General features: G+C 26.5%; 4 protein-coding genes across 7 annotated transcripts; 2 read left to right on the top strand and 2 right to left on the bottom strand.

Annotated features, from left to right (window-relative positions):
- The first annotated feature begins 1,807 nt into the window (after window positions 1-1,807).
- On the top strand, window positions 1,808-7,720 carry LOC113549953 (death-associated protein kinase 1-like). 2 transcript variants are annotated; one of them, XM_026951495.1, is made up of 17 exons: window positions 1,808-2,688; window positions 2,792-2,992; window positions 3,055-3,255; window positions 3,316-3,470; window positions 3,558-3,678; window positions 3,752-3,938; window positions 4,001-4,122; window positions 4,205-4,415; window positions 4,477-4,706; window positions 4,845-4,994; window positions 5,298-5,486; window positions 5,545-5,763; window positions 6,297-6,470; window positions 6,535-6,747; window positions 6,848-7,060; window positions 7,132-7,366; window positions 7,428-7,720. In XM_026951495.1, exons 1-17 carry the CDS (start codon window positions 2,593-2,595, stop codon window positions 7,556-7,558), a joined length of 3,048 nt encoding a protein of 1,015 aa, XP_026807296.1. In that variant the 5' UTR covers window positions 1,808-2,592; the 3' UTR covers window positions 7,559-7,720. The 2 variants fall into 2 exon arrangements, with proteins under 2 accessions (XP_026807296.1, XP_026807303.1); XM_026951502.1 differs by lacking the exon at window positions 4,845-4,994 and having other exon boundaries at window positions 1,811-2,688.
- On the bottom strand, window positions 7,389-11,093 carry LOC113549971 (gamma-glutamylaminecyclotransferase B-like). 3 transcript variants are annotated; one of them, XM_026951545.1, is made up of 4 exons: window positions 10,954-11,093; window positions 8,340-8,528; window positions 8,028-8,260; window positions 7,389-7,947 (listed from the first exon to the last, which is right to left on the bottom strand). In XM_026951545.1, the coding sequence occupies exons 2-4, from the start codon at window positions 8,520-8,522 to the stop codon at window positions 7,923-7,925; spliced, it is 441 nt and encodes a 146-aa protein (XP_026807346.1). In that variant the 5' UTR covers window positions 8,523-8,528; window positions 10,954-11,093; the 3' UTR covers window positions 7,389-7,922. The 3 variants fall into 3 exon arrangements, with proteins under 3 accessions (XP_026807346.1, XP_026807328.1, XP_026807337.1); XM_026951527.1 differs by having other exon boundaries at window positions 7,389-8,260; XM_026951536.1 differs by lacking the exon at window positions 10,954-11,093 and adding an exon at window positions 8,800-8,939 and having other exon boundaries at window positions 7,389-8,260.
- LOC113549965 (splicing factor 3A subunit 3) lies at window positions 9,140-11,096 on the bottom strand. The gene is made up of 2 exons (XM_026951516.1): window positions 10,954-11,096; window positions 9,140-10,858 (listed from the first exon to the last, which is right to left on the bottom strand). The coding sequence occupies exon 2, from the start codon at window positions 10,849-10,851 to the stop codon at window positions 9,349-9,351; it is 1,503 nt and encodes a 500-aa protein (XP_026807317.1). The 5' UTR covers window positions 10,852-10,858; window positions 10,954-11,096; the 3' UTR covers window positions 9,140-9,348.
- Window positions 11,097-18,004: 6,908 nt separating this feature from the next.
- Window positions 18,005-26,008, top strand: LOC113549240 (ER degradation-enhancing alpha-mannosidase-like protein 3). Its single transcript, XM_026950448.1, has 14 exons — window positions 18,005-18,408; window positions 18,626-18,779; window positions 18,860-18,988; window positions 19,071-19,274; window positions 19,354-19,584; window positions 19,654-19,841; window positions 19,992-20,157; window positions 20,227-20,385; window positions 20,443-20,541; window positions 20,607-20,798; window positions 20,873-20,992; window positions 21,699-21,918; window positions 21,979-22,091; window positions 25,681-26,008. Exons 1-14 carry the CDS (start codon window positions 18,005-18,007, stop codon window positions 25,876-25,878), a joined length of 2,577 nt encoding a protein of 858 aa, XP_026806249.1. The 3' UTR covers window positions 25,879-26,008.
- Window positions 26,009-27,721: the final 1,713 nt, after the last annotated feature.

The following is a 27,721-nucleotide window of genomic DNA, read 5'->3' as shown; positions in this document are numbered from 1 at the left end:
TTTTACATACTTGCATTGTCCTTACAATTAGGTAGTGTTAATTTTTGTTGAGTACTACTGCCGCTTTTTGTTTTATCGAGCAAAGTAATCATACTAAGTTACCTGATAAATATTTTTGTTATTGATTATATTGAAATTATTATTGTTTACTTATAATAAAATAATTATTTCAAAAATAAATTGTTTTAATTGATTATAAAATATAAATATATATTTCTACCAATATTGTATGACTACTGTGGTGGTTTAATTTTAATAAATTAAAAATATATAATATATTTTTTTTTTTAATTATATAATTGTGTGATATTTGTCTAATTGTGAACAACAACCAGTTGAAGAACCCCTACTTAATACTGTAGTTGTCTATGCTAAGCATACTAGTTTTAGATCCACCGAGATGAACTACAGAGTAATCTGATCCAAATAAGATAAATATTTCAGATTTTTTGGCTAAAGCTAGATCGAAGCAACCCAAAGCAATGCAAAAGTCAGATATATCTAGTACTGAAGATGAATAATATAGAAGATTAACGAAAAAACACAATAGTTTATCTCCCAATATGCTCAATTTTAAAAAAATAACTAAAAACAAAAATTTAGAGAATAATGACCACCCAAGTAGTTCAAAAACTGTAAATTATGGTAAATACTAATTAGTTCTAACTTCTAAGTATATATTATTTTATTAATGGCTTCAATCTTGTATAGGTACCACTTGAATTTATATCAAGGGATGCTATGGAAAATTCTATTTTGTTTTAATTCAACAACAAATAATTAAAAATATTTGACATTTTATCCAAATATTGATATTTTTTATATATGTTAGTGATGTTACCTATAATTAAAATAGTTTGACTCTTTTTAATCTATTTATGGAAATTTTAAATGCTCGACCTTATAAATAGTTTTATTATGATGAATTAAAATACTTGAATATTTAATAACAGGTTTTTCATAAGATTTTCTAACTTGAATTTAAAAAAAAAAAATACTATAAAAAAGAAAATCAATGACTAATGAAAAAAAACACTGCTTAAAATTTGAATTAGGTATTATGTCAACGAAAACGCGGGTAAAACCTTTCGTTTATAAAAAAGATCGATTTCGTATTTATTTGTACCTATTTGTAATTTTTAAAAGAAAAAGTACCTATAATAAATAATTATAGATAATTCTTTGATAAAAATAATGTTTAATAATATATTTTGATTTATAATTATTATTACGTATTTTTAATTTTGTATAAAAATAATATAATTTTAGTAAAACCGATACTTTTTATGTTTATTTTTCGATTTACCGTGTATTTTCAGGCTGAAATTTCAACTAGATATTTTTATTAAGCCTGATTTATGTATGATAATATATTAATATAATTAATAGGTATAAAAATTGATAATCCGATTAACTTAACATAAAGTTTTTATGAATAATAGATATCTTTTGAATTATACAACAAACTACAAACCAACTAATATAAATGGTTTTTCGTTTAAATATTTAATATCTAATTTTGTAATTTCAAATGCTTACATAGACAAATAATATTGTATTAATGTATTCTTAATATTTTTAAATTTCTGTAAAATATTACGCAATATCGCATTTTTTTCAACACTTAAAAATAAATTTCAAGTTTTGAATTTTAAAACGCCTATAAATACCTACATTTTGAATATCTTATTATGTTTATTTCTATCAAAATAAAGTATTAAAGTAATAATTACTTAATGTTACTGGCTCTATGATTAATATCTTTTGAGTAATTGATTTACAATAACTATAAACTAACAAAAATAGAGAATATCCAATTTCAATATTTTATAATAATTTAAAAAAATTAAATAATGTAGGTTTACGCGCATTAGGTATTAGGTTATAGGATTTAAGTTCTAGTCTTGCTTTATTCCCAACAGTTTAAGATAGGTTCGAAAAAATTATATTGCGAGTCACAAGAGTAAATATTTATATCTTCGCATTTACGATTTACGAAGGTCAATGACCGTCAATCGTCATGCGGATATTTTTCATTTGCCAAATATTTTTCCCGGGGTTATATTTTCCGTCCGAAATTTTGACCGGATCTTTTCCCGTGATCCATTTGTGGACAGTCATGACGGTCATGACAAAATAATAAAATATGTAAAATATTATTATAATATATTCTTGGGCAGTTATCTAATCAGAAAAACCGTGATCGCGGTTGATAGGGAGACGTGTCGGTGATCGGCACGATATCTATTCTATACCCATGGTATCTAATCGGGATTGTTTGAAAATATTGAATATAATATATCTAGTACAATAATAGTGTCTCGTATCTAAAGTTCTAAAATAATAACAATTAATTAATTACCATTCAATATGCATTAACAAAATGGTTTTGAAACGCTTGATTAATATTTTTATTTATAATATTAAACATTTTAATAACGTTATTATTATAATTTGAAATATTATATTTGCGGAAATTCGGTATGTTTCGGTGTAATTATTATGGTCAAATGAACATCACGTAATGATATCATTAATTTCGTTCACGAGCGACTGACCGATTGAATAAGTTGTGGTCGATTAAACAAAACCATGTCGTCGCTGTTACAGTCGTTGGAAGAAGTTGACGAAAAATTAGCAGAGTCACTGATCGAAAACGGTGACCAGGATATTTTCGCCGAAAATAACGTAAACTTTGTTCATTATTTTAAACATACGATGGTGATAGTAGATCGTCATAAATCGTAATACTTAAATAAATAGACCTTATGGACATTAAAAATGTGTTTAGAAAGGACAAACCGCCTTGCACTTGGCATCCGCTCGCGATTTTCAGCATGTTGTCGATGTTTTGTTGGACAGAGGAACAGGTGTGTGCGTCAAAGACATTAATGGAAACACTCCGCTGCATTTGGCCACTAGGAATAATAACACTTCCGTGATCAAAAGCTTATTGTTCCGACAGCCTAAAGTTGCTTACGAACAAAACAATGTAATAGTGACGACATTTGCAAATGTCGGCATGATTACTTAATACTTATTATCTGTTTACAGAACGGAGATACACCGATGCATATAGCATGTCGTTATGGTTACTTAGAATGTGTAATGAAATTAGTGGAACACAATGCTACAGCAGACATGGTTAATGAAAATCTGGATACACCATTGTTGGTTGCCATAAAAGAAAAACATGAAGATGTTGTGATATATTTACTTCATAATGCACCCGGAAATCTAGACATTTTTAATAGTGTAAATACATTTTTTGATAATTTTAGTACAAAATAAATGAACATGGGTATTTTACTTTAGGAAGGCAATGCTCCAATTCATGTTGCTGTACAAGAAGGTTTATTAAATGTCGTGGAAACAATAATAAATATGGGCCATAGTTTTGAATACCCTAATGATAGAGGATTGTATCCATTGCATATAGCTACCAGACATGGTCATGTTGAAATTGTTAGGTAAACATTCTATTTCTACTACTTTTGTGGCAATATCAATAAAATAGAATTTGACTCAAATGTACTTATATTTAAATTATGTTTTAGGTTTTTATGCATTGCAGGAAGTGATCCTCAGCAGCGTAGTGCAGACAATATTAAACCAGAAATCACTGCTATTAAAAATAATCAAAAAGAAATATTATCAATATTTACCAAATTGAACACTGTTAGCTTACATTTTAAAATTTTATTTTATTTTTGTTGAAATTTTTTAGTGTTATATTGTTTTATTACTACAGAATAGTGCAAGAGAAAATTATATTCAACAATTAGTTGTTAGCCATGATTACATACAAAACACAAATTTGTTATTTTTTGGACATTCCAATGCTGGCAAGTCATCAATTATACGCTTGATGAAACTAGGTCTGTTTTCAATGCTTCTTGACAAGTCACGAAATACATTGAGAACAATTAATACTAACAGTAAATACACATATAATTAATTATAATTTTATGACAAATCTACTACTATGTTTTTTAAACAGGAACTAATACGTCTCAGGATCAGTGCAATAATGGAAATGAAATAAGTCTTACGGAATATAACACTACAAACACTTCAAATTATTATAATCATGATGGTACTAAGGGTATAGCAGTTCAAAAGGTATAAAACCAAACATATTCAATTATTTTTTATCTATCAATTCATCAAGCAATTATAGTAAAACATATTAATATATTTATAGGAAAAATTATCGGGTATTAACGAATGTACATTTTGGGATTTTTCCGGGGAAGATACATACTATAATTCTTATCATCATGTAATTCAAAATACACCAAATAAAGTAGTTATTATTGTTTATAAAGAGCAACAGTCTTCTACAGAAGTTTTTAAGACTGTACGTTATTGGCTTAGTTTTGTTCAAGCAAGACTTCAGATTACAGAACCAATAAGTTTGTAGTACAAGAAATATTCTTTCTAATCATACTAAAATCAGTACATAATCTTTTTTAGGCAAAAATGGTATTTCAAATCATTTAGTGCCAGTGGTAATAGTTGCTACACACAATGGCCAGAGAATAGGTCACCAACCTGACCAATTGATTAAAACTATGAAAGACGAGTATGGACATGTGTTTCAAATATATGAAAAATTAGTACTATTTGATATAATGGCAGTCGACTCATTAAGTGTGAAAAACTTTAAAGAAGCAATTAGTATTAGTAAAAAACGACTTCATTTTGTAAGTAATCTCCTTACAAGTTTCATATTATAAATAAAAATATAGAAATAATGAATAATGTATAACTTCACATAATATTGTTTTGCACATCATAATTTATTGTTAAGACAAAATGGTTAAATTCAAGTTTTCTATCAGGGATATTATCGAGGTGATATCATTTGCGGTGCAAACAGTAATGGCAGATTAAATAAGCTATCATTCTTCGCTCGTGGTGGTTATAAGTTACTTGATGACCCACCTAGGGAAAACTATTATAACACTAAGTCTTCGATTACAAGAATTGAGGTTTAAATTATATTTAATAGTGCACAGTTTTTTTTTTTTTCTTTTTTTTTTTCTATGAATTTTAATGGTGTGCACTTCTTGGAATTTCACTGAGTGCAATCTAATTTCAATAGCACTGACGTGTGTTATAAAAATACATGAGTTATTATATTTTATTATTTTAGGGCTTTCACAATAATTTATTACTTTGAATTGTTACATAGGTATTTTAAACATGACATTAACTCTTTTGAGCATTTATTGTGGCCATAAAATTATCTATGTATTTGATTATTATTTTTTAATTGTATTATATGATTTCAGAACATACCTAGAATGAGTGGTTTTTGTGAAGCTGTACAGAATTTTTTACCTAAACTAAGAAAAATTGCAAATCCATTTCCTGTTTTGTCTTGGAAGACATTTTGTGATACTATTCATCTTGAAGTAAATCCATTGGCTACTATTCAACATTTAAATATATTACTTATCCAGCTACAAAACCTTGGTGAAGTATGTTAATTCAAAGTCAATTAAAATTAATTTTAAAACTATTGTTTATATTTTTCAGGTTTTATTCTTAAAATCTGGATTACAACCAGATTTAATTGTTATATCTCCAAATTGGTTTGGTTCAAATATAATTGGTACACTGTTTTCAGTAGATTTTTTGATCAGTCAGACACGTATGTCTGGTTCATATCAAGCAAATGATTTTCAGATCATGTTTCCTCATTATGATGCCATGTCAGTACTTCAACTATTGGAAACAATGAAAATATGTGTCCAAGTATGTTAAATAGTTATTAATTTTTAATTTAACTTATCATTGGTATATATGTGAACGTAACACTCACACAAAACATTACGAGCATTACTCGTAGAAATGTCATCAAATCTGTTGCTATATATTCCTTAAAATAACACATAAACAAATATTTACAAAAATAAATTATAGTGCTATTTGTGTTTTTTGAATAGTTATTGTGTAACAAAGTTAAGATTAGCGATTAAGTGAGTATCGCAACTAACACTGTTCTAGCTATTTTTAGAACATTGTATGTAAAAATATTTTATTGGAATAAAATGTTGTTTTTTATTTTTAATTGATTAAGTAAGTAAACCGTACTACAATACTGTCCCTATAATTGGACTTGGGTTAAATGCAAGTGCAACGCTTACAGTGTATTAACTGTTTTTGAAATTGTATGTTTATCAATGGCGGGCTAGTACCTTACTGAAATATTATAATTGAAAGTCTAAAACTACAATTATTCTCTAAATTGTCACTTGTATCTTACAACTTAAAATTTATTATTTTAGTATGATAATGAAGGGGACATTGAATATGAATTCCCAGCATATATCATAAGAGAAAAAGATGAAACTTTGTGGAAACCCTGGGGTAATAATGTCGACTGTTGTTACGGAGGAATTCGACTTAGCTCTCAACCGCAATTTCTTGAACTTTTATCATCAATTTTCATTAGAATACAGGTATTGAAAATTGATTTATTCTTCATCCATATTATAAATATAAATCCATAAATATTGAATTCAGGTTGAATTACGTTACTTGCAAAATAATTACTATGAAGACATGGACAGTTACTTATATCAATGGTATGGTGGTACTGTGTTATGTATAAGCAATATAGAGTGCATGGTATCCCTAGAACAAGATGGTTGTATTGAAATAAAAATCCGAGGTTCTAAATCATCAAGTTATACATGTTTCTATTTTCTAGAAGAAATATTGCATTCTATTAATCTAGTAATTAAATAAAAATACATTAAATATTTAATTTTTTTAATATTTGTTATATAATTATCATTATAATTACAAAATATTAATTTATAAATATGAACTATAGGTATTGATTGAAACATGCCCAGGGATGAAAGTAATTAAAGAATTTCTTAGTCCCTCAAATTTATCTGAACATTATGTACAGCCTCATGGTTACGGTGTTGATGATATATTCTATGCAGTACGGAAAACTTCCGATTTTAAATCATTAGTTGTTAATCCATTAACTGGAAAAAAGGAATGTGTATTGGACTTAATTGCATTTGGATGTGACCAGGTAAATATTTATTCCATTAATAATATGTAATATTACAAGTTTATTCTTGCATTATATTATATCCAATTTAGGTGGAAAATATGTTATCTTGTACGGATAGTTTACCACTAACAGAATTAAATACCATGTGTCGTCAAGAATTAAGTCGTCTCATTGATCCAGTACACCCATTAGGAAGAGATTGGGCATTGTTTGCTCTCAACATTGGATTAGATTCAAAAGTTCAATTATTTGATAATGGACCAACTAGTTCTTTTCTAGCACTGATAGATACCTGGGCAACAGTTCAACCTGCCCCAACAATAGGTAAAAATAAAGAAAATCTAAATATTGTATTAAAATTATATTTTACTAATTATCTTTCCAGGCACATTGGTTGATCAACTAAATGAATTAGGACGTGAAGAAGTAGCTCTGGTTGTGTTGCAGAACATACAATGTTTTAGAATAAAAGTCATGGATATAAATAACTGTTCTGTAACTTTGAATCAGTTATAAAATTATGCTTAAAAATAATTTAATGTTATCAAGTTTTGGCTGCATTAAGCACAAAGTTAAAATTATTATTTCTAGTCAATTAAAATTAAAAAAAAAGTGTGAATTTATATGAAAGCAATTATTTCTCCTAAATGTAATTTAGCACCTTTTTTTGTATAGAAATTATTATAACTACTACACATATATTTTTTTTTTAAACAAATTTCATTTATATTTCAAACAATGTGTGATATGAATTTATTTTTAAAATGCACTAGTGTAGTGCGAATACTAATTTTAGTTTTTTACACCTAATTGATTTAATAATAAACATTGGACTGAGAACAGGAGCTATCTATGACTATTTTATCGACTAACTTGAATTCTATTCTAATAATCGTAGTTCTTCACTGTAAAATAATTGAAATATCATTAATTAGATAATTTCCAATTGGGAAATGATAATTCGTCATCTGGATCTCTCTGATACCTTGTGACATATGGAAGTCCATGTTCACCACAAGAATCGTAATTGTCAAAGCATTGTAAATTCAAATAACTATCTGGATATTTCGGTAAAAAATATACCCAACATTCAGTAATATCTCCATTTGGTAATTTAACTTGAGTCTTTTGTCGTTTATAAAAATCTGGATGATTTTCAAAATCGTCCAAATATTCCAACATGGTTGCGTCAATGTCATATATTTCACCTTTAATTTCCTAAAACCACATTCGAGATATTTAGTAAAGAATTGAATGCTGTTACAATATATATGATATTGTATACAAAATCACTTACATGTCCAGTGCCTTCTTTTTGTAACAAAAATGGTATATTAAATTTAGTAGAAATTACTAAAGGATATTTATTGACTGTAACGGCAACTGATCTAAACACAGCAGAGCCGTTTTTAGTGTCATTGAGATGGTAATAATTAGGCTGATTTCGTTTCAACGTTCCATAAACAAAAACTGGTTCCATTTTATACTGAAATATACGCATAGTGTAGAACATAATATTCACTAATAAGTAATAAATAATTCTAGGTAAACTTTATTCAACATAAGAAATGACCAAGGCAGTTACCATTACTTAATCTACAACACAGAAAATAATTCCACACTCAAGCACATAGTCAACTGCCCAGATTACATCTTATTTTGATCGAGTATAGAAAAATCAAAATTTGCAATTCTATATAGCTGAATGCTACATGACTAATTACGCATATAAAACATATCAGCTGATAAAAACTTACATCACATCAGATGTTCAGATTTGAGGATTGAATGCATTTCAATTTTCAACTGCATAGCAATTTTTGAAATTTAAGTTTATTTTATTTTGTCAGTTGTATTTGTGGTTCATTATAACTATATAATTGTAGTTATAATTAAGTTTAACATTATTTTATACGTTCTACAATATTCCTTACTTATTGTTTTTATATTATAATAATTCAAATAATAGGTATGTTACCAATTTATCATATATTATAATAGTATTATTATTTAACACTAATACCTAGATACCTAGTTAATGATAAAAAAAATATAATACGATATAAAGCATCATTAAATAATTATTATTTTGCATTTCAGCAATGATTATACTTTTGATGACTACTCAGAATTTAATTATACATGAACTAAATAATAATTACAATAAAAAAATCCAGTAAAATACATATATATATTTTTATGAAATGCTATTTTTGGTTTGATTAATATTTAAAAATTAAATCATGGTCCATAGAGTATAATATTCGATACGTTATAAACAAATAATTGATTATTGTTTTTAAATACTACAATAAGCCTTGTCGCTTGAGATCTTCATAAGTCTTCTTAGTGACTACATTTCCTTGAGAATCTTCAAATTCTTCCTCATTCTCTGGTTGCCACCGTTCATCATGTTTCATTGTTTTTAATTTTTCCCAAAGAGCAAGTGCATCTTCAATTTGTGTAACATTAGCAAAATGTGCAGTATTTGGTATACCTAAACATCTCATTCCATGTGCGTGTCTCCATTCAGCAAAATGCCGTTGAAATGCTTTGGGACCCTTATACGTAAAATTACCACAAATTTCACAGTTATAGCTAATATTTAATCCATGTAGCTTATATAACCAATATGGAATTGGCTTTCCATCCCAACCAAGAGGTAAATTTTTTGGATTATAAGGGATATCTTCTCCTTGTTCATCATCAGACTCTGATGCACTTGCCTCATTTTCTGAATCATCACGTTCTCCTTCAGTTCGAGCTTGTCTTCTTTGAACATTCTCTTTAGTCGCTAGTCTCTGTTCAGCTAAAAGTTCACAAAACCTATAAACTTGTGCTTCAAGCATTGCTAATTCTTTTTGCCTTTCTTGTTCTTTAGTGCGGTTCATTTTGCCTGGCTTACCTTTGGCTAATAAAGATGGATCTAATGAAGTTTTCCCTTTAGTTGAAAATAATCTTTGAGCTCTTTCTTCCAGAGTTCCACCACATTTTAATCCTAATGCCATCAAAGCTGATTTTAAACGATCGAGTCCAAGAGAGGCTAATTCTTCCCAAGAAGAAAATGCATACAAATCTAAATGTGCTCCAACATTGGCTAAAGCACTACTTGTGTCTTTCGGCCAACCTGGAAAAGTGCCTTCTTCCCATTGATTTATAAATTCTATTCGAACGGTATCCATTTCATTGTCAACATCATGTAAAGGTTTTATTCGTAAATAATAACCATGCAAATATTCCAATAAAATATCTACATATTTTCTATATTCTGAATTTTTACGATCTTTAGGGATATCAAACAAATGATCAAATATAGATAGGTAAGTAATGTAATCAACTTTTTCAACTCCTTTTAAATTCACATATCTTTCATAACATTCATGTAAATCCAAATATCTTCCATAGCCTTCTTCATCAGTAAAATCTACCATGTTAGTCATTTCCTCTGAAGGATTCTCACGGAGGTTATTCAAATCGTCAAACTCAACAGATAATGGCACTGATATTTCATTTGGATGTTTCTTATGAAATTCTTTAATGCCTTTTAAACGAAAATAAAATTCAGCAAACTCATTTGGACCTGAAATGGAAGTAATTTCCTCTTTGCGTAAACCGTCTTTATCTTCATATAGCTCTTTTAGTTTATTGGTTCCTTCCATATATTGATCGAGCAATAATTTTTGTCGGTGTTCAGAGTTAATCACGTCTCTAGTCGTCGACTTTTTCCACAGCATCTCTTTAACCATAGCATCAACTAACCGTTCACGTTCTTCGTGGTAACGCCGTTGCTGTTCTATTAAAGTGTCCATTTCACTTCTAATGTAATAACAATGGAATAAAATTCGAAGTTTACTTAGGTTATTTTACTTAAAAATACGTATAAATAATTACAATAAACAAATAATACTCACACACTGAAACCCAGACGCACAAATGTTTGTATTATACTATTGTTTGTAAACGCCGGCTTGAATTTGAAACTCGGAAACTGTAATAATCAATAATGGGATATCGCCAAATTGGGAGCTATACCTAAAATCGTTAGTATATACTATATAGCAATATAGCATATGCTATAGTGTAAGTTGTTAAGTGATATAATATAAAATGAATAGGTATGATGACAACAAACTTAATTTGGTTCAGTAATGCGCATGACAGGGTGGGACATGGAAAACTTTTGATCAGCGTATATTTTAGTATGACGTAAATATAATGATATACCAACAACCAATGAAACGCGGCGGAAGCATATCAACTATCAACCATATTTTCTAAATATTGGGCAAATGCGTATCACTAAGTTGTGATAATACCTATATTTTGATATGTGATGGTGAACCAACTAAATTAAGTGCAGAACTGTAGACAACTAAATGAGTAGTACGTACAAGCTACAACAGTACAGTGTTGAATATTATATTAAAGTATCAAGTCAATAATAATTAATAAATAAAACTATTATTAGTAGGTAGATTTTTTTAAATATTTAAATTGAGGTTATCATATCATGATACAGTATCACCAACCAAAATAAACGATACCTATAATTCAATAAAAAAATATCTATTTTAGCCTGCCACCAGACAATTATACCACAATACATACATAGTCTAAGTTTCATGCTTTCATGTACATACTACATATCTAATTAAATTGTTATTCTTATTTCGTAGTTTTCGGTTCACTTCACGATAAGACACAACTATTGTTATTCTTATTCAAATCAAAAACTAAATTAGGTATAAATCTTAGAGTAATAATTATTGTCAGGCTGAAATCAAGGCCGTAGCTTTACTGTGAGGAGGGTTCAGGGGTCCGGACCTCCACCCTCACTCGCGGTAATTTTTTTTCAGTTACGGGCGTTACGGCCTTGGCTGAAATAAATATTTTATTATTGAAATGTAAAACAATTAATTTTATTTTAATTATTATAAAAGCTTCACTAATAATAATTAGATACTTACAGATTGTCATAAAAAATCAGCATTTCAAATGAGAGTGATTAAATCATGCAATTCGTGTTTTGCTAGGTAACCAGGAACGTAATCAGAAATTTGGCACCCGGGTGCTAATGTTTTTTTCCTCTCCTCCACCTTCAAAAACAAAAAAAAAAAACATGACTTTATTTCATCTACCGAGCGGCGCCGGAGCTTACTTTCCTGGACATCCGTTATCATTATCCTTTTTGGCACTTTCTAACATATTTGTTTTTAATGTATTCACTTTTTGTAATCCCTCGTAGAAAATTGACTTTTAAAATTTCCATAAAACAGTTTTCGGTCGTTAGATAAAATTTGTCTTTCATATTGAAATCTATAATTTAAGAGCGACTAAAGAATTAAATGGTTTATTGATATTTGATGGTTATATCTTATATATCAATGAAATTTTCCATATTACATATAATGTAAGACAGAGACAACACATGCGGGTATAACGTCCTCTTAACTGTTCAGTTTTTTCTCTAACTATTCACTTATGCAGTTATGCTTAATTCGGTTATATTAAAAAATGAATAATGTTCATTGACTAGTTTATATGCAATTTTTCTTTTTCTCAACTCAGTAAGTGCTATGTGTTATAAAATCATAACCTTATAATATTATTGATAAAAAAAAATATGATCAACAAAATAGCTTTTGAAAAATTAAAAATCTTAGTTGCATAAAAAATTTTTTTTTTATAATTATTAAATTTTTGAAAATAAAATTAAATCTTATGTCATTTAATCAGAATTTTTATACTTGTTACGTTAAAAAACCACATTTAAATATATTGATTTTCGAGACTTTTGGTATACAATATATATAATCTATAAATATTAAATGCAATAGATTCGTTCTTATTAGGCATAGGTGGTTAGATTTGGTGATTAAAAGTGGACAAATAAAACTTATTTATTATTTTTAATATACCAAAAAAGTATCCGTGTTTGTACTGATGTGACTATTGAAATAAAAATAATCCAAATGATCCGATCCTCCTAGTTTTTTGGGAAGCATGAAAGTAAATAAATTAAATTAAAATCACCCATTACAAAAACGATAAAAAATAATATTTTTAAAGGTATGACATATCGATTTATCTAAATATTGCCTCAAAACTATTTAAACATCATTTAAATTTATAACATTTTTTTTTATTTTGAAAGTCGACTACAATGACTATCAAATGACAATAAAATATAAAACCGATATGTCATTCCCTCAAAAATATTATCCTCTATAATGTGTGTATTATATATGATTTTATTTCAATATTACTTCATAAAAAAATGATTTTAAATGAAAGTGTTCTATCTATATGTTGCGTGTGGGTCTGAGAGAGAAAACAAATATTCCGCTGATATCCTCTTTTTGCGATCCGCAAACACGACGTTAAGCCATGCCCACTATTCGCACTTGACGACTGCTGATTCGGGAGCATATCGCTTATTATGATACGAACATTCTTCTGAACACGTAAATGTCGCTGTACTATTTTCTTGATAACCACGTGCCGCATACCCACCTACTAACTTTTAATTTAAGTTACTACTGACGTTTGTATATATACTAAAATATAGATCGTAAAAACTGTAATACAATATAGCTTGATTCGTATTTATAGCGTTATTACTTATAATTCAAATAGATACTTATTTATTCTATATAATAAGTATATTCTAAGTATACATAATAGAAATTTTATTTTTTTTCACTTCTTATTTTTTTTAGGTTTTAAAAAAGTATATATTTAAAGCTTAAAACATTTATTATTTTATTATTTGTTTTAAAAATTAGAACTCCTGACCCCCCACACGAGTTCTTTCAGTGGGGCCCAGTATTCATATGTATATGAATTTTTTTAAATAAAATATATAAATAATAAATGCACACAATGCACAATACGTTTAAATGTTGAATATGTACATAAACACAGCTGGTATAGGTATATAGTGTTCGGCCGTGACCGTTGATAATGAAACATCGCTCTGTGATCGTTATAATAATTATCTTTTTCAATAACTCTATTGTTCTTGCTTCAATTTTTTCAAAAAAAAAAACTTAACTATTCCTAAAAGTCCAAGCTTTCCAGACAGCCGGACTACGCATCATCTACATCAAAAAGGGACGCAGCAAACTCGTTTTTAGTAAATTATTGAATTACTTCTTTGTTAATAATAATAAGACATTTCACTTGAATACGACCACAACACGGCAGCCGTAATCGGTCGCTCGCTTATCGACGCTGTCCCGCGATAACAACTCTATACACGCAATCATGCCCAACAAACCTAAAACCGTCTCACCACTAATAATACCAAAAAATCATTTACAGAGTGTGCCAAATGTCTCTAAATCACCATATAAATCCTACCAGAATGATGGTAACACCACTCCCACGCACTACTTATATAATATTGAATCAACATTGTTGATAAGACAAAAACACAAATCGGAAAAACGACACGAAGTATTGAAATATACACACCGACCGTGTAGTTCGTATCTTATATGTTATGAATAATGGCATTAATTTTCAGGATTGCTGAGCTAATACTGATGATGAGTACTTATGATACTATAGCCTATACGTATAGATGAATACTGAATTGTCTAAGAATTTGTATATGTAATTTTTAGGTAAGCAGGTATTTGTGCATATACTACTCTTAATAATTATTTTAATCTATAATAGATTATAACAATAATACTTTTGAGTTTCTATATTATAACAATAATAAATAATTCACAAATTAATATGACATGTTTATCAAGTACCTTATAGCATAATATATATCATAAATAAGTAACAAAAAGGCACTCGTTGGTTGTGATAGTAGATAATATACAAATTACTAAATCACTAAATCAGCAATATTTATAGGTATTATGTGTCCTGTTGCGTTGTACATATTGTGTTGGAGTGTTGTAGTAATATGAATAACACCCAGCGTAAAATTATATAAATGAATAATACGCGTGTTTTTTATTGAAACCACGGTAAACACGTCGCGTATGGTGAGACAATCCCCCACCATTTATATATAAATTATTTAATATTAGGTATCTAATAACACCTCTAACATGTTAAATATAACTTAATACTAACAATAACATAATGTGCGTATAATTAATAATATGCTGTGAATATTGTTATACTATTTAATATTTATAATTACAATTTTACTTTTATGAAAGCAAAATATATGTTCTAAGCAAATTGTTTTTTAAATTTCATTTATAATTAAAAGGGGAATGTTTTTGAGGGGGTTTTCTTATTCTCGAAGGCCTAGGAGTTGGGTCAATGTCAATTGTGTGTGTTGACTTTGATTTTATAGTCATCATTACTAGGTAAATTTATTATGTAATGTACCTATTTTGCCTATTCTACACGCCGGGTATCACTTTATGTTTGAGCCAAGTATTCGAAATAATACTCTATTAATTATATTTTATATACACCTCACTTTTATCAGTATTTATATACATTATCAGCATAGTCTATATTTTACATATAATAAATATTAAATATTTTAAACTTTATACATTAGTAATATTTTTGGTTAAAATATATAAAAAAAAATAATTTGAATATAGGAACATAGATATCAAGAATCAACGATAGATCCAGCAGGATCATCAGATTTAATAACTTTAGAATTAAGTTATAACCTTCTAATGGTCATAAAGTTAGATCTCCAAATGCTTCATTTGTTAAATTAATTCAAAATAGTGAAAGTACATAAAAAAAATTAATTTAAAATTGCTTTTTAGAATTTAAAAAGAAGTGCAAATTGGCAAATTACGTTTGGGGGGGGGGGCAACTTCATGAAATTTTCCTTCCTAATTTTTTCGTTCCATTTCGAAATGCCTATACTCAGTAAATCAGTTCTAAATAATAACTTAACAATTTTTGGAATTTAAAAATCGAAATAATAATTTTTGGCAAATTTGCTGACAATTTTGGTCAACTCCACTTTTTAAAATGTATACAATTTGTAACAAACCAAGTCAATATTTAGAAAATCAATTGCAAATAGTTGCAATAGTTTCCAAATTTAAAAATAAAAATGGTTTTTACGAATTTCATAGTAATAGCTAATGTTCTCAAAGTCACACTAAACACACTCTGTTATACAATTTTAAAATGCTTAAAGGTAAACAAAAAATTAAATACTTTTAATACATAAAATGCTAAAAAATATAAAATATAATGTAATTATAATAATGCATATAAATGCATGTTTTAACGATTATTTTTATACGTTTTCGTACTATTCTATTTTTAATCGGGTATTTAATGTGTATTATTGACTATTGTAGTCTTGAAGAAATTAATTTATTGATATCAACTCGTACATAACGGATGACAAAAATTGTTGATTGTACAATAAATATATAATTTTAAGTAGAAACCTATTCTAATAGATAAAAATAAGGTATAAGGTTTTGATTTAATATTAGTATATACAAATTAATATATAGTATTTAAATTGATATTCTTAGCTCATTACCTTATATATATTTATATGTAATCTTAATTCGGGATGTGAGTAAGAGTGCATAATAAAAATGTGCATATAAGACAATGCGTAGTATATATATTAAATATAGATAAATTATTACCTAACTCTTACGAAACTTGTTGTTTGAAATGATCTTCTCGAGTTTTTAATGGATTAGGAATTAATGAAATACAAAAGATTGATTTAACGAACTAATAATAAGATATGTATATGAACAGTGACAGGATATTGACCAGGTGTGCAACTGAGCGCCTTACTCAGTGTCTGAGTATTTCTTAGGCTTTATGCCCGGTGCTTATTTGACGGATAAATCATGAAATCACAGATTTAGATAATAAATTAGATTGCTAGGTTCCCTATACTAACCATATAAACGTTTAAAGCCATATATTATTACCTTTATCTGTGCTGTGCATTGTATATAATATGGAATTTGATAATAAGTTATTTTTTTTAATTTATCTACTTAATTCTAAATTTCTAAATGTTAAAATTATATTATAACATCAGAAAATTTTATATTAAATTATTTAATATTTATATTTAATAATTTTTAAGTGCATTAAATTCACAGCCTTTGTGACTTTGTCATTAGAAGAATTGTAGTTGCTAGGTATACAAATAATATTGAATAGTATGTACAATATACTTTTAAAACTCGCATAAAGACAAAAATGTTGGTACCAAAATCAATGTCATGCGATAATTTATTCCAGAAAAATATTACATTAAAATGTGTAAGCATACAAGTGTTCAATGTTTTGGCCTTCGGCGGTGCCGTGGTAGGGGTACGTCATACATGTCGACGACGTCTCGTTTTTACGATCGATTCCCCAAATTATCAATATTCAATATAGTACATACGATACACATAATACATAAAAATAAATATAATTTAAATAAATTAGTTGATTTTTAACTCAATTTTTTTTTTTGTTTCAAAATATTTTAAATTGTCAATAGTCGATAAAAATTTACAAAATTAACTGACACACGAGTACCTAGGATTTTGGCGCATAAGTCCTCCACTGCGCTCCAGTATATTGTTATCAATATTCGTGTTTACAATTCATTAGTCATTAATATGGCCACACTGGCTGATAATAGTAACATTCTTATCTGTATTCACGTATTACTATTTAGGATTTACTATAACTAATAAAATGGGGCAAAAAAAATGTATCAAATAAATATTACAAATTATAATTATTAATTTGTATAGTGTATACGTAGTTGTAGTAATTTAGACATGTTTATTGTGCCTCTTGTAACTGTATTTTTTTTATCTGAAACATTGTGAAGTGTCTGATTTTCCGAGTATACTTATTTATTCATAGTGCGTTGTAATATAAAAAGTGTTAAGTCCTCTAGTTTATATAATAATATAAATTTCAATATGTTTTTAAAATTTCTAATTAAATTAAGTTGACAGATATTAAAATATCGTCATGATAAAGACGTTGGGTTTAATTTCCCTAGTGGCATTTGCCACTTCTCATGACCAACCTTTTTCTGGTTCGTTCATGAGCAAAGAAGAGAAACTAGGTTTAATGGAAAAAGCAAAAGAAATGTTCTATCATGCATATACAAATTATATGGAACATGCATATCCTGCAGATGAGCTCATGCCGTTAAGTTGTAAAGGACGATGGAGAACAAAAGAGAATAACCGCGGTGACATGGATGATGTACTTGGAAACTATTCATTGACTTTAATTGATACTATGGATACACTGGTTGTCCTTGGTGATTTACCAGAGTTTGATCGTGCTGTTTCAAAAGTGGTAACAAGTGTGACATTTGATAGAGATGTTGTTGTATCCGTATTTGAAATTAATATTAGAGTTTTGGGGTGAGTGTAAAATTGTTTTAATCTCTACCTTAAAATGATTAAGTGTTAATTAATAGTTAATGTATCATTATTGATTTATCAATCTGTGTCAATTATAATTATATACAGAAATTTGTTGTTATAGGTATTGTAAATTAAAAAAATATATTATGAGGTGTTATTGTATTTTATTACATATTAACTGGTCATATTTAATTACTTTTGTTTTATTCTTCAGAGGTTTATTGTCTGGACATATTTTTGCACAACATTTTAAAGAAAATTCTAATCATTTACAATGGTATAATGGAGAACTATTAGCCATGGCCAAAGATTTAGGGTATAGATTAATGCCCGCTTTTAACACAACAACTGGAATACCATATTCCAGAGTAAGAACTAAAATAATTTAATTTTACTTGATTCACCTATTGTCCATTAGTTAAAATGATTTATACTTTGTATTCTGTAGGTTAATTTAAAGTATGGTATCAAAAAAGATCAACTCCACTATTTTCAAGAAACATGTACAGCTTGTGCAGGAAGTATGATTTTGGAATTGGCAGCCTTGTCACGGTTATCTGGTATACCTATATTTGAGGTAAAAATGTATTTTATTTTAATAATTTTAAAACATGTTGTAAAAGTTTATTATTTTACAAATTATGTTATTTTTTCCCTAGGAAAAAGCCCACAGGTCAATGGATAGTCTGTGGAGTCTAAGACATCGGTCTTCTAATCTTATGGGAACTGTTTTAAATGTTGATTCGGGTGATTGGATTCGAAGAGATTCTGGAGTTGGAGCCGGTATTGATTCATACTATGAGTATTGTTTAAAAGCTTATGTTTTACTCGGAGAGAGTCGTTACTTATCCAGATTTAATAAGGTTAGCAAAAAAATGTATTTATAAAATTATTATATTTTTAAATTTTAAATATATCATTTAAATGGATTTAATTATTTAGCATTATGCTGCAATTATGAAGTATATAAGTCAAGGTCCTATGTTATTGGATGTTCATATGCATCGACCTCAAATAAATTCTAAAAATTTTATGGATGCATTGTTAGCTTTTTGGCCTGGTTTACAAGTACTTAGTGGGGACCTAAAACCAGCAATAGAAACACATGAAATGTTGTATCAAGTGGTACAAAAACATAATTTTATACCAGAAGCATTTACAACTGATTTTCAGGTATGTTTTAATCTTCAATTTTAAGTTATATCAGTTTTTACTAATATTTTGAATGGTGGGTTGGTTTAGGTACATTGGGGACAGCATCCTTTGAGACCTGAATTCTTAGAATCGACATACTTTTTATACAAAGCTACTGGCGATCCTCATTATTTAAATGTCGGTCGTCAAGTCCTGAATTCTTTGCAAAAATATGCAAGAGTAGAATGTGGATTTGCTGCTGTTAAGGATGTCCGAACTACTGCAAATGAAGACACGTAATAATAATTTATTTCTATGCTAAATATCTGAAAAAGTGATATCGTTTTAGGTAAAAAATATCAGCTTAAATTATGAAATAGTTAATTTTTAAATTATTTTTTATTTGTATATTATGAAGAATTCAAATTTGTAAATTTAAATTCTAGAATGGATTCATTTGTGTTAGCTGAAACATTTAAGTACTTATACTTATTGTTTGCTGAATCTGAAGATCTCATAATCAATATTGATGAATATTTATTCACTACTGAAGGTCATTTATTACCATTATACTTATCTGTTCAACCACAAAATTATACAGATGCGGATAAGGTAAAATTTAAATTTGTCCAGTAAACTTTTTTTTCAGAAGCATAATTCATATAATTGTTTTGTTTAAAGATTTTAGATGAAGATACTGATCTACCCAAAAGATCATGTCCAAGTTTTGACAATTTACTTACAGAATCTATAAGAAAACCGTTGAAAAACATGGTTGATGGACTTTGTCCTAATCGTAAATCAAGAATAGAAGCTAGAGAGTTTGCGAAAGTTTTTCAGGTAATTTTTTTAAAAAAAAACATTTATTTGTTCCTATTTTAATACAAATGATTGCAGTTTGGCAATGAGAATCATATGCAAAGGATAAAAGCTATGGGAATTGTGATAACTAAACTTCCAAATGGCCTTCCACTTCTTTTTATGAATTCTTCTCATGTAAATACTTATTTTTCTTTTAAATTTATTCATTTCATAATAAATAATTATTTATACTAATTTAGGAAAGTAATCCAGAAGATCAAATAGATGGACATGAATTTTTAACTGAATTAAACATTATTATGAAAGATGTTAACCAAAAAGAAAAAATTAATTCTGCTAAATCAGTATCATTTGATAACCAAGATGGACAAAAAGTTTCTTTGTATGCTGGTGCTGCCAATTTTGGCCTCCCCTTGAATCTAGGTCTTAAGGTTAGACAAAATATTTATATGAATATTATGCATTATATGATCAATAGTTACCAACAATTTTTAATTTTATTAAGGTTGTGGCTCGTATTGCTATTGCAAATCCTGTTAAAGGATGTGAAACTTTAATAAATCCAAATGTTGTTAAAGAAAAAATAGTTTTAGTTGAACGTGGTGACTGCATGTTTATTGAAAAGGTAAATAAAAAATTCATATTTATTTTATTTTTTTAATCCTGAAATTAGCTAATTTATAATTGATTATAAGTTCTCCTATTCATTTTTAGTTCTTTTTCTATTTATTTTTGTCAAGATAAATTTTCTGTTGAATACAATTTATAAGTATATTTATTTTAAATTAAAATTGGTCGAGAGTCACATAAGAAATTAGTTGTAAAGTATTCTGAAATTATAAAAACAATTAGTATTTATTATAATATTACATTTTAGGATATTTTTGAAGAAAAAAAGATTTAAAAAATATTATTTGAAAAATATATCCCTAGCTCAAAAAAAGGCTGATTAATAAAAATAATTGTATACATTTGACCTTGTAAATATATTAAGAATATTCCAATTGTCTATAGTTCAACCATTTAAAAAACTTGAAAATTGGTTCGCACTAAAATTAGTGAAAACATAGTATATATAAAAAAAATTGCTAATAAATATTTTCAAGATATATCAAATATAGTTAGAAGTAGAACTTTATATAAATATTAGATATTGACAATATTGTTAATACTTGATATTTCATCAAAATATCAAGTTATATTATTGAAAATAGTGTGACATAATTGTCTAGTGTATGTTATATTATATACAATTTAAGCTTTGTGGTTATCTGTGGTTATTTAAAAATTATAATAGTTACATGTGTTTAAAAATACATTTATTTTTTTAGGCACGTAAATTACAAGAGGCTGGTGCTGTAGGTGGTATTGTCATTGATAATGCTACTGATTCATCTGTTATCACATCTCGAGCATTTTCTATGTCAGATGATGGAATAGATGATGTAAGTATACCACTGGTATTTTTATTTGCTTCAGAAGCTCGACCATTACTGGATATGCTCAATATCAATCCAGATCTTCTAGTTACAATAAGTGAACTTCCCAAAGGTATTTATATTGTTATTTATTTTTATTTTATTAGTTACTATTTAAACATACATATTTTAGAAACTGAAGCAGAGATAGATTCTGTTGAAGATACTGGAACTATGATCAATAATTCAATAGATAAACTAAAGAAAATTATAGAAGATCTAATGACTTCCAATGATCCAACACAGGTACAACTAAACTTCATGCTAATAGCATTTGTATTAGAATTTTTATTTTCTATTACTATACTCTTGTGTAGGCACAGGATAGGTCGTTGATTTGTTTTAAATTTAGATTTTATTCAAATTCCAATTTAAATGTGATATTTTTATGAAATTTTTCAATTTGTTTATTATTTATTATTGTTTTAATTTATAATACAATTTTATAAGAGTATTAAATGTTAGGTTAGGTATTGTTATAAAAATTAATTTGGGAACATATTGTCAAAGCATATCAATCATACTACTTATTAATTATTTTAAATATATTTAAAAAAAAATTTAATATTACTTTCTATTTTAATTGAATATATGATGCATATGTTGCATTAAACTAAATAAAATATCTTTGATAATAAAGACTTATTTTTATATTATAATTTTATATTGGAGCTTTCTGATATACTAAGTAAACTCCGATAAGATTCATCCTATGTACATTATTTACTTTATATACTCTAGTTCAGTGGTTCTCAATTATTTTTAGTTACGGACCTCCATATAATTCACAAATTAGGTTTACTGATTATTTAGATTGAATTTTATTTTTATTAATCTTTTTTTCTCTATACAATAAGTACTTCTGTGCCTTTTATGTCAAGGACCAGTACTGATCCGTGGACTGGTGATTGAGAACTACTGCTCTAGTTTAATATTTAGTTGCTAGATTTAGTAATATTTCCCTTAACTGTGTATATCCTGACTATATAAAACACTATTTATCATACCCGGTCAATATAATATAATTATAACGATTGCCATATTACAATTTGATGCATTTATCAATTAACACTATTTCTTTTTCTACATTATTTTGAATGGTAAATTAGTAAATAATAATTAAAAAATATTAATTTTAATTTTAATCATAATACTTATTTTTATTATTTATGAAACCATTAATAATAATTATTGTCAGTCTATATTATGTATGGCTTATTATCCTAGGATTCTTAATATTATATTTTTTTATGATAGTTAGCCAGTTAGGTTGAGTGAGTATTTAATTTATTTTTAAATCGAATAGGTTGAGAAAGTATACTGTATCATCATTAATTTCATTTTCTAATAAATCACTTATAGACAGTAACAAAAACTTGTTTATCTTTACCATTAATTTTTTTGCGATAAATATAGTATATAAATTACAGATGAAGTCTGATTACTAAGTAAAGCTAAGTTTGTTTTACTATTTGATAGGATTACTATACATACTCAATAAAAAATAAAAACATTATGTTAGTTAACCTCTTTCAAAAAATTTTTGTACAACTCAATCATGGCAGTAAAAAACTATTAATCTTTAACACAAAACTAATATGATTTTTAACTTAAAATGAAAAAGTTTACTAAATTCGATTATATATTAATTGTTTGCTTACATATATTTCTATTGTTTTAAAATTATTGTAATGAAATACTGATAACCATTTAAATTATTTATAAATAAAAATAAAAATTTTAGAAATGTACCTAACTATTTAATACTACAATATTGGTATTAAAATGAGCTGTTGTGCTGGCATGTTTCACACGTTTATAACTTCCACAATAGTTTTATAATTTTTTTTTTTTTTATGTTTAATTTAATTGATCTTTAACGTATTAAAACATGAGTTTTGTGTAAAATATCGATCAGCTTATTGATACATACATAATATTAATCCATTTTTTGCTGGATAAATTAGTTTTTCTTCATTACCAATTTAAAGAATATCAAATCATTATTGATTGTAAAATTCTTTTATAGTAGATACATTTCTTAAAAGTTATCATTTTTGTTTATTTAGTTTCATATAATTATATATTGTAAATTTAATTTATTAAATAAAAAGTATAATTAATTTTTTTTTTTTTTAAGTATTAGTTATAAAATCTTTCTATGTTAACCATATAAAATTAAAAAAAAAAAATTGTCTAAGAAATTAAAATTATAATACATAAATTTATAATAATTTATTATAATATTATATTCTCTGCACAAAATACAGTAACACTTATCAATATGTCTGACACATATATTCCAGATAGATTAGGTAATATATCTGAGCAATAAACAGCTTAAAAATCATAATTAATTTTTATAAATAGCTTTTACTAACATGATTTGTAAATCCTAAGTTGTACAAAACATTATAATGAAATTTTAATTAGTAAATTTAGCTGTACCTAGTGATAGAACTTTATCAATAACATATATATTTAAACAGAGGTCTCAATTAATATTAATTGGATTATAATTAATACATTAGAAATTTAGGAAGTTTTTGCAGGCCATCAAAATTCAATATACTTATTTAACTAAAGAAAATAAAGACAAAGTAAACAAATCAAATAAAAAGTAAAAGTAATGAAAGAGAACCTCATTTGGACAACCATAAAATAAGTTTCTCGTCTGTGAACCACAGATAATATTTAAACAGGGATCGCTATTAAGTGATTTTTTTCTATAGTTGAAGAAAATATAGAACTGTTACCTATACAAGTTATAACTCTCCGATATAATTATTTATTTATTTCATGCAGTCTAAAAGAAATTACTTGATTGAATAAGTCATGTACTATCTAAAAATATTTTTTAAAGTTTGATATTAATATTATAAGTACATATTTATTTATTTTTGATTTGAACATAATTTAACTGTGAAAGTTAACATGTTGAAAGTATTTTTCACACATTGGTAATAATGGTACTATTATAGGCGTGTGCACAGGATTTGTAGAGTAAGACCAGGCATGCCTTGTGATATTCCATGGGTAGAAGTGCCCAATTTCTCAATCAAATTACCAATATATTAACTGCAATAAATATACCTTAATTACCAAAATAAATTTTTGATTATATTTTTAAAGCAAATTTGAAAAATTAGAATAATTCATTGTATACACTATACATAGATGGAAGTCTATTTACAAATTAACATATAGATGTTTAGTGATTAATATTATATATTAAAAATTGTTATGAGTTAATTGTAATTTTGTACTAAAAAACTATTTGTTCAATGTTTTATTTTTGGTAATGTTTGGTAGTGTGAAATTTGTATTTTTCTATTATATTTTTATTATAAGCACATTGAGTTTAAAAAAAGTCTAATCATTTTAATACAGAGAGCCGATAATAATATTTAGGCTCTACCTACTTTTAAAGTCTGCATACGCCTATAGGTACCATATATATATTACCTATCTTTAATTATTGCATTAAACTAAGTATATTAGAATTAATGAGAAAATAGATTTATTTTTTCATTGTAGAACATGAGCTGCTAAACTCTATTGACTTTATTCTATACAATACAGTATATACTAGAAAGTAATAAGTATTTACAATTTTTCAGTAAAGATAAATAATTAATGATGATTTGCAAATATCTGTAGGAAGTTTTGTTTACATTGAGTTAATTTATCAATGTTAAAATAACAAATATTCAATTTTAACCTTTATAAATATTGACATTTCTGTATTCTGATTAGCTGCCAATATTTGGTATTTTATATACTATAATATACCTATTCTAACATTTCCCCTTGCTATCTGTTTTGTGTGGTGTAGGATCAGGTGTCTGACCTACTAAAATGGAGAGGATATAGCTCGATTGACAAGCAAACGTTTTTGAAATTGCTCATGGAGGCCAGAAAAGGAATTATAAACAAAAATGATGATATCATTAAAGTGGATGAACTGCCGCCATCTAAACAGAAAATTTCTGAAAATGATACTCGTAGGAAAGTTGATCCAGATGAAAACTGACCCCAAATGTAATAATTGATTTTTAAAGAACTAAGGTAAAAAGAATTCTACCAAATTTCAAATTAATAACAACTGTACCTATCTATATGTTATTTGATTGTAAATTATTTCTTGTTATTTATTATGTAAAATTTATTCACATTATAAAATGTGTTATAAATCAAAATTATATAACGAATAAAAATACAATATCAATAAAAATTGTTATTCATACCAAGCATAATTAAAGATAAATTGTGCTACGAAAATATGGTATGTATTTTTTTTTTTTTTTTTTTTTTAAGACAAATGAATTCAGTTTTATAAATATATGTAAGTAAGTATTTATTAATTTAACTAAAAAAAAATTAAAAAAATTACAAAAAAATATATATATATATTTATATTTGGTTATTTGTTTTTGAGCTCTTTGTGATTTCTAGTATTTTAAGTACCCACTTACTATAGTATTTTATTTATTTATTGCTTTACATAGTAACAACTTGCAGCATAATAAGAGATAGTCAATTTTGAAATTAGATATTAATGATGTTGAAAAATCTGTCAGGATGATAAATGATAATTTTAAGATACCTAAAAGTACCTTAAAAGTTAAAGTATATGAGTTAATATTGGCTGAATTACCGACATTGATTTGATAATTAATACAAATAATTTAATAATTATATACAAATGTGAAGTAAGGATTATTTTAAAATAATCATCAAAATGATATTAATATACATATAAAAATGTACGTAGATAATGAATTGTATTGTAATTGCAAATCAGATATATTTCTTTTATAAGTCGATGCGCCGAGTGGAGTGGTACGGGGTTACCCCGTAAAATGTTTGTCCACACTCCGCTTGTCTAAACTTTTAATACGTATAATTATACTACCGCCCTAAATTCTATTTTTATGTATCAAAATACTCGGAAAATAATTCTGCTTCGGAATATGAAATTATAACTATGTTGTCATTCAAAAAAGTAAAAAACTTAAAAAAAATATAAGGATAAAAATATATTATTTTAATAAAAACGTTGTTTTTTTAACAATTTGAAACTATATAAAAAAATGTTTTCAAAAACATGAATACTTTTTAAAATGAGTGGTTCATGATAAAAGAATCACTCTGTATTATTAATATTTAATACCAATATTTTTTTTTTTTTTTTGGTAGACTATATAATAGATAAAACCATTAGTTTCAATAATAACAAAATGCATAGGTAATTTATAAAATATAATAAAAGTAAGAATATTAAGAAGAAAATTTACATATTAAAATAATTGGGTCAGTATTATAATATATAATTAAAGTTTGACAAATAACCATATTATAGTAATATCTAGTGCTGAAATAATAGTCATATAAATATATAAATATAATAATTAATAAATAGTGAGTGGGTATGGTAGCATGAAAGCACTTATATAATACAGGCGTAAGTAATTTAATTATCAGGTTAATGATGCTTTTAAATTTGTTAATATTATCTAGGGATGCCAGATTTCAAAATAAAAAATACGGGACAAAACTATAAATAATTAAATTAGGGTTGGGGGGGGATTGAAACGTCAGCCGTTGGGTAGCTACCACCCCAGTATGTTATAGCCCAATAAGTTTTATACAGTTTATTTTGATAAAAAATATTTTTAAAAAACCATATAAAAATATGGCACAAAACATTTTACGATGTAAGAAAAAATAACTAATTAAATAAAAATAATTTTCAACAATTAATAATATTCATTATTCAAACAATTAATTCTTATTATTAATTTAAATAAATATACAAATTTTATTTTTATAACATTATTAATAATACAATTAGAATTGTATAGACTTATACAGGT

This window comes from Rhopalosiphum maidis, chromosome 4 (genome assembly GCF_003676215.2).
Source record: "Rhopalosiphum maidis isolate BTI-1 chromosome 4, ASM367621v3, whole genome shotgun sequence".
Classification (NCBI taxonomy): Eukaryota; Metazoa; Arthropoda; class Insecta; order Hemiptera; family Aphididae; genus Rhopalosiphum; species Rhopalosiphum maidis.
Note: the sequence above shows the minus strand (reverse complement) of the source record. Positions and strands in the feature narration are given on the sequence as shown.